We start from the raw sequence: 7,916 nt of genomic DNA, 5'->3' as shown, positions 1-7,916 counted from the left end.
AAATCATTAAATTAGTAGGAATAAATTTTCAGCACACTCTAATTGACTATTGTAAGAGGAATACCGCTATCACTCGAACTTGCGTGAACTTTACTCATATTGCTTTCATGAAAATCATTAAAGTCGTCAGTCCAACGAAGACTTTGTCTTGGTCTTTATCTTGAGGTCTAGTGGTCTTCCTTTAGATTAACTGAAAATTTAAAAGGCAAAAATTTGTATAAGATCGTCTCATTATGAGACGTGTCGGATCGGATTGAGTTAATATGAAAATGTAATACTTATACGTACAAATGTCATACTTATATGCTTAAATTTGATACTAATTAAGAATATAAATTTTTGTTACTTATAAGGGTAAATGTAACACTTTCAAGGGAAAATGTAATACTTTTACATTTCGATTTAAAAGTATTACATTTTTCTTCAAAAGTATTATTTTTTCGTTATAAATAAGGGGTATTTGCCAACATTATTATTATGAAAAATGTAATACTTTTGATGGAAAATATAATACTTACAGTATTACATTTTTCCTTATAAGTAACAAACATTTTATTCCTGATTAGTATTACATTTGAACATATAAGTATGACATTTGCATATTGATTCAACCTGACCCGCCCCACCCCTCGAATAAAGATCCGTGAGACGGTCTAAATGTGACCAAATTTAAAATAGTAGTTTTTTTTTTTGATTTTGTTTTATTTATTTATTTTTTATAAATTTGAAAAAACAAAAATTCGTGTGAGACTCTCTCACGGATCTCAATCCGTGATACGGATCGGATCTTTGATTAATGATGTCAAAAATCCGACCCGTCTCATAAATTGAGACCCGTGAACCGGTCTAACACAAGTATTACCCTTTTGAAAATATTTCGTCTCTGAAACTCACGAAATCAACCAAGCCTATCTTGCTCCAAGAGTCACGCCACTTCGTGAAAGGTCAAGGTCAACCAAACAATAAATTAAACACAAAATAATATGTCTCATTCTGGCTTCAGACTCTATCTTGCTCCAAGGGTCACGCCACTTTCCTAGAATTCATTATAAACTCAAAAATCCCGCCTAGGTACCGTTTAATCGGCGCTGGGTGTTGGCTGATTGCTTAACGTATCATCATAATCGATGGTCTAGGTGACTGACTGACTAGGCGGTCGACTAGGTCGCCTAGTTGGCCGATTAGTTATTGTTCCCTAATTCTTTTTTTAAATAGGTTATTTCACTCAAAACGATATTGTTTTGAGCGAAATAATTCTAAATTGTTCAAACTTTAGATGTTTTTTAGGTTAATATTTAATATTTTATTATTAACTATTAAAGTATTAAATAGTTTGCAATTATCATTTAAAAAAATAGTTTACAATTATCGAGTTTTAAAAATTAAAAAATTTTGAAATTGGAGTTGAATGTATTAAGTTTTGTGGGATGTGGAATCTAAATTTCTTATATTTTTATGTTTCTGGCTTGTAATGTGAACAAACAGTGTGTGTGTCTTTTTTATTTTTTTGAACTTGTTATTTTGAATTTGATATTAGATGTTAATTTTGGACTTATTTGTACTCAGTATTATTTTTATAGTTGTTATGTTGTTTGTGTTAGAGATATAATACTACAACAAAATATCATTCCGGAAAATAACAAGCACAAGAACAAAAAAATAAGGATTAGTTTGAGTCATGCAAAACACAATTTTCTTAAAACCTTATTTGTTGAAGAAAGAATATTAATCAAATTCATTAAGCCCCTGAGTGTGCTTGGTGTGTTTCCAGGTTACTGATCCAATTTCTGGGCTTAATAATAAATTCCCTGCCATAGACTTCCATGCATGCCTTTAGCTGAGATACAAATTAAATTAAATTAATGCATTCTAGAGCTGATTATGAACACCGTATCAATCAATTAAGGAGAATTGATGATATTTTGTATTCTTGCATGCATACAGCCAATACGTACAGGTCATATATAGTGGGGTCGTCAACTTGAGAGCTGAATGAAGACCCGTAGGATACAAAAGTATGAAGTCATATATTATTGCAATAATGCATTTTCATTAAGATAAATGATAGATAATTGAAGTCCACTCGTTAAGTAAATTTGGTGCCACCCAAGATATATATATATATATATAGTAGTATTTATTCATGGAAACCTTACGCCTGTATCAACTGTCATATATGCATAATACCATGGAGATCACAAACTTATCTTCTCTATTATCCTTGTTGATTTTAGCAATGGCGTTCATACCCAGCGCCCTAGCCACCAACATCACCACTGATCAGTCCTCGCTTCTTTCTTTGAAATCCTACACCAGCTTAAGTCACAACCATACATTGGCAAACAACTGGTCAACCAGTGCTTCTGTTTGCAACTGGATTGGAGTTGTTTGCGGATCCAAACACCAAAGAGTGGTCGCATTAGACATATCAAATATGGGTATTGTGGGTACCCTTCCACCACAATTAGGCAACCTCTCATTTCTTGTTTCTCTTAACATAAGTCACAACAGTTTCTATGGAAAATTGCCTAGAGAGTTAGCCAGCCTACGCCGACTACAATACATAGATTTTGGTTATAATAATTTTAGTGCAATAATTCCAGAGGAGATTGGCAATCTTGAGAATGCAAAATGGCTGATATTGGAAGTTAACCAACTCGTTGGTCCTATCCCCTTCACCATCTTCAACATTTCCACATTACAAAATTTGGTGCTCAACAATAATAGCTTATCTGACTCTCTTCCAATGAAGTTATGTGAACATGCTAAAAGACTCGAAGTGCTACACTTGCATTTCAACAAGTTGAATGGTAATATTCCAAGGAATTTATCAAGTTGCTTGAAACTTGAAGTTTTGCGGTTGAGTTACAACAATTTTGTCGGGACAATTCCAAGAGAGTTTGGGAGCTTAAATATGCTTCAGATTTTAAAACTTGGCAGTAACAAGTTAGAAGGTATGTATGCTCTTAGCTTGCATTTTGCTAACAAGTTAGGTATGAAGGATAGATCTCTTCTTTTAAATTGTCTTGCACCCTCAACACGTACCGTACGTGTTTTATTGAGCTACAACAACGTATTTGATATTGTATTTGTTCGTGACTTAACCTCGGTAAATTGAATTGGCAGGGGAAATACCAAGAGAGATTGGGAGTTTGAATATGCTTCAGATTTTAAATCTTGGTAGTAACAACTTAGAAGGTAATGTATGTTCCGGCATTTGGCTACTAGAGTATTGTGAAATCTTTGAAAATGGTCAGATTTTTAACAATTTTCAGTAATAATTCTAAACGCACACACTATTTATGACTTATGCTTTAATTTTGTAGAAACAATACCTGAAAAAAATTTAACATTTCTACACTAACATATATAAGAATGGCAAACAACAATCTGTTTGGTATTCTTCCTTCAAACGTGTTTACATCTTCAAAAGCTTGAAGAACTTTACTTGTATAAGTACAAGCTATATGGCAACATTCCAAGGAGCATAAGAGAATGCTATTCGCTTAAATACCTTTATATGTGGGATAATCAACTAAATGGGCCGTTGCCAAGATAGATTGGAAATTTGAAACAATGCTAAAGGATCTTGTACTTGCTAAGAAATAATTGTCAGGCAGGGACGGAGCCAGAAATTTTGTTCCGTGGGGGTGAAATATAGTCATAAATATCGTTGGATATATGCGAAAAATAAAACACATCAAAACTTTATAAAAATATTCATAACGTTATAACTAGTTGCACCTAATGGTATAATTAGTTGTACCTAGGTGCACGAATGTTACAAGGTAAATTACTTGCACTTGTAAGTGAAAATAGGTGCACTTGTAAGTGATTGTACTTGCACTTATAACACATTTACTTGCACCAAAGTTCGAGTTATTTACGAAAATGCCACTGCGTCGTTTTTTTAATATTACATCTGATTTGTTGATCTAGACACGTGGACGTGGATCGCTCTTATTTCTCTCCTGGGCACCCGTTCTCATTAGAGCGCGCCCATATATATATATATATATGTATATATATATATATATATGTATATATATATATATATATATATATGTATATATATATATATATATATATGTATATAAGCGGTTAAAGAATGTTACGTCCAATTATTCCCATTTTTTTCTTGGTAAACCCAACCGGCGATTTCCGTGAGCAAGAACAAGTCTCTCTTTTTGTTTGGGGGGAGCAGAGCAGTCAAAGAATGAACCAAACCAAATGATTGTTCTATATATATATATATATATATATATATATATATATATATATATATATATTAAAAAAGCTTTGAAGAAGCTATTTAAAAAAAACACTTAAAAAATATAGTCATAAATATTGTTGGATATAGGCGAAAAATAAATTAAAACACATCGAAACTTTATAAAAATATTCATAACAAAATATGAAACATAATTAATTTGATAAAATAATTCAAATATAAAACACATTATAAATTACATATCTCAAATATATTCATATATATTATTAGATATATGCAAAAAAAAAAAAACACATCAAAACTTTATAAAAATATTCATAACAAAATATATATGAAACATAATTAATTTGATAAAATAATTTAAATAGAAAACACATTATAAATTACACATCTCAAATATAGTCATAAATATTATTGGATATAGGCTAAAAATAAAACACATATAAAAATATTCATAAAAATATAATAAAGTTTGTTTACAGCCGTAGGGGATTCGCACCCTTAACCTTTCCTATAAGGGAAGGCACCACTACCAACTCAACTAACCAATTGTTTGCATATATTTTTTTTTTCTTGTAGTCATATCTAAAACATGTACTATATATACATATATACATACAAGGGTTATATATAGGATGGGGTGGGGTGAGTGGGGGCAGCTACTCCCACTGCCCCTATTGTAGCTCCGTCCCTGTTGTTGGGTATGAAGAATCGATCTCTTCTTTTAAATTGTTTTGCACCCTCAACACGTACAGTGCTTTATTGAGCTACAAAATAAAAGAAAGATATTATAATATAAATCTTGGAATAGACTTCATCATGACAACAACGTATTTGTTCATGACTTAGTTTGGGTAAATTGAATTGGCAGGTGAAATACCAAGAGAGATTGGGAGTTTGAATATGCTTCAGAATTTAAGTCTCGAAAATAACAATATGGAAGGTATGTATTTACCTGGATTTGGCTACTAGAGTGATGTATGTGAAACCATTGAAAACCATCAAATTTAATGATTTTTATGTAATAATAAATTCTAATAAATAAGAATATAGTATATATATAACTCATGTTTTGCTTTTTATTTTGTAGAAATAATACTAGAAACAATATTTAACATTTCGACACTAACTTATATAAACATGGCAACAACAGTCTATTTGGTATTCTCCCATCCAATATGTGTTCCAATCTTCAAAAGTTTGAAGAACTTTACTTGTATAAGAATAAGCTATATGACAACATTCCAGTGGACTACTCTTCACTTAAATATCTTTATTTGTGGGAGAATAAATTAAATGGTTTGTTGCCAAAACATATTGGGAATTTGAGGATACTAAAGGATTTTCAACTTTATGAGAATTCATTTTAAGCTATGAAGGATAGATCTCTTCTTTTAAATTGTTTTGCACCCTCAACACGTACCGTGCTTTATTGAGCTACAAAATAAAATAAAGATATTATGATGTAAATCAAGGAATAGACTCCATCATGTGCAACAACGTATTGATATCGTATTTGTTATTAGTGAATTAGCTTGGGAAAATTGAATTTGCAGGGGAAATAACAAGACAGATTGGGAGGAGTGTTGCAAAAATTACGACTAGGCGCCGGCCAGCTGCCTAGTCTATCACCATAATTAGTGGTAGGTTGCAAACTAGGCCGTCTAAGCGCCGCCAAGGCCGCTTAGGTGCTAACCGCCTAGGCTTCCTAGGCGCCGGCTAAGCCTTCTAGGCATCCACTAGGCCGCCTAGTCGATCAATTAGCTATTCTTCTTTTTTAGACATCGCTTTGAGCGAAATAATCCTAAATTGTTCGAACTATGGATGCTTTTTAGGTTAATATTTAATATTTTAGTATTAACTATTAAAGTATTAAATAGTTTATAATGGTTAGTCTTAAAAAATGTAAAAAAATTTTAGAAAATGAAAAAAGTCTTTAAAAATGTAAAAATTTTAAATAAAGTTTAAAAATGGAAAAAAAAAAAAAAAAAAAACAAGGGTGCCTAGGCACAGATTAATCGCCGATTAGGCGACCAAGGACCGCTAGCAATTTTTTCAATCATGATTGAGAGCTTGAATATGATTCAAGTATTAAGACTTGGTAGTAACAACTTAGAAGGTAATGTATGTTCCTGCATTTGGCTACAAGAGTATTGTGAAATCTTTGAAAATGATCAAATTTAACAATTTTCAGTAATAATTCCAAACACATACACACTATTTATGACTCATGTTTTAGTTTGTAGGAACAATACCCGAAATAATATTTAACAATTCTACACTAATATATATAAGCATGGCAAAAACAGTCTATTTGGCGTTCTCCCACCAAACATGTGTTCACATTTTTTTTTTATTGAGCTGCAAAATAAAAGAAAGTTATTATAATGTAAATCTAGGAATAGACTCATCAATCATGACAACTGCATATGGATATTGTATTTGTTCATGACATAGCGGGGTAATTCTAATTACAGGTGAAATACCAAGAGAGATTGGAAGCTTGAATATGCTTCAGGTTTTAACACTCGATCGTAACAACTTGAAAGGTAAATATGTGCATGCATTTAGCTACTAGAATTTGACAATGCTAAAATATCTTGGACTTACTGAAAATTCCTTGGCTTGTTAGGTATAGAATGTAGATCTCTTCTTTTTTTTAATTGTCTTGCGCTTTCAACATGTACAACTTTTTATTGAGCTGCAAAATAAAAGAAAGTTATTATAGTGTAAATCTAGCAGGAATAGACCCCATTATGACGATTACATATAATATTGTATTTGTTCGTGACTTAGCTTGGGTAACTCTAATTGACAGGTGAAATACCAAGAGAGATTAGGAGCTTGAATATGCTTCGGATTTTAATACTCAATGGTAACAACTTGGAAGGTAAGTGTGTCAGTATGTGCTTGCAATTTGCAATTAGCTACTAGAGTAATGTGAAACATTTAAAAATGACCAAATTTAATGGTTTTTATGCAATAATAATTCTAATAAATATATATATACAGTGCATATAACTCATGTTTTTATTTCTCAAAAAAAAATAACTCATGTTTTTATTTAAATTTTTAGGAATAATACCAATAATAATATTTAACAGTTTTACACTAAGTCATATAACATGACAAACAAAAGCCTGTTTTGTATTCTCTTACCAAGCATGTGTATTGTTCAATCTTCAAAAGCTTGAAAAACTTTACTTGCATATTAAGAACAAATTTTATGGCAACATTCTAAGGAACATAGGTGAATGCTCTTCGATCACTTAAATACTATGTGGGAGAATCAACTAAATGGATCATTGTCAAGAGAATATTGGAATCTGACAATGTTAAAGGATATTAAACTTATTGAGAATTCCTTGTCATGTATGGATGGTAGATTATATGACAAGATTTCTACGTCTATCAAGTATGGAGTATGAAATTATAGTATAGTGTTAAGATATTGTTCCATCAGATGGAGGAGATTAAAAATTAAAGGAGAGATAAAGGAAGAGATAGGGGAAGAAAATAAATAGAGGAGAGCAAATATTATTCCCCAGAGAAAAGTTTCTCCAGAGTAGTGTGGTGCGTGCCTGTTTATGAGCCACAATCCACTCTGCTTTATATTTGAAAAAAAAAAAAAACACAGCTTCCTCATGGCTGTGAGGCTGCTGTTTGTTACAATTCCCCCCCCCCC

At 31.6% G+C, this 7,916-nt stretch overlaps 1 protein-coding gene across 1 annotated transcript in view; it reads left to right on the top strand.

Moving 5' to 3' along the window:
* Nucleotides 1-2,017: 2,017 nt before the first annotated feature.
* The window catches only part of LOC116031986 (probable LRR receptor-like serine/threonine-protein kinase At3g47570), a 10,280-nt gene continuing 4,381 nt past the window's right edge, over nucleotides 2,018-7,916 (top strand). The window contains exons 1-6 of the mRNA XM_031274366.1: nucleotides 2,018-2,050; nucleotides 2,219-2,954; nucleotides 3,127-3,198; nucleotides 5,103-5,174; nucleotides 6,709-6,780; nucleotides 7,050-7,121. Coding sequence (XP_031130226.1) covers nucleotides 2,018-2,050; nucleotides 2,219-2,954; nucleotides 3,127-3,198; nucleotides 5,103-5,174; nucleotides 6,709-6,780; nucleotides 7,050-7,121 — 1,057 coding nt within the window. The remainder of the gene's footprint in view (nucleotides 2,051-2,218; nucleotides 2,955-3,126; nucleotides 3,199-5,102; nucleotides 5,175-6,708; nucleotides 6,781-7,049; nucleotides 7,122-7,916) is intronic.

This window comes from Ipomoea triloba, chromosome 10 (assembly GCF_003576645.1).
Source record: "Ipomoea triloba cultivar NCNSP0323 chromosome 10, ASM357664v1".
Classification (NCBI taxonomy): Eukaryota; Viridiplantae; Streptophyta; class Magnoliopsida; order Solanales; family Convolvulaceae; genus Ipomoea; species Ipomoea triloba.
The sequence above is the reverse complement of the archived record's forward strand: the minus strand, read 5'-3'. Positions and strand labels throughout refer to the sequence as shown.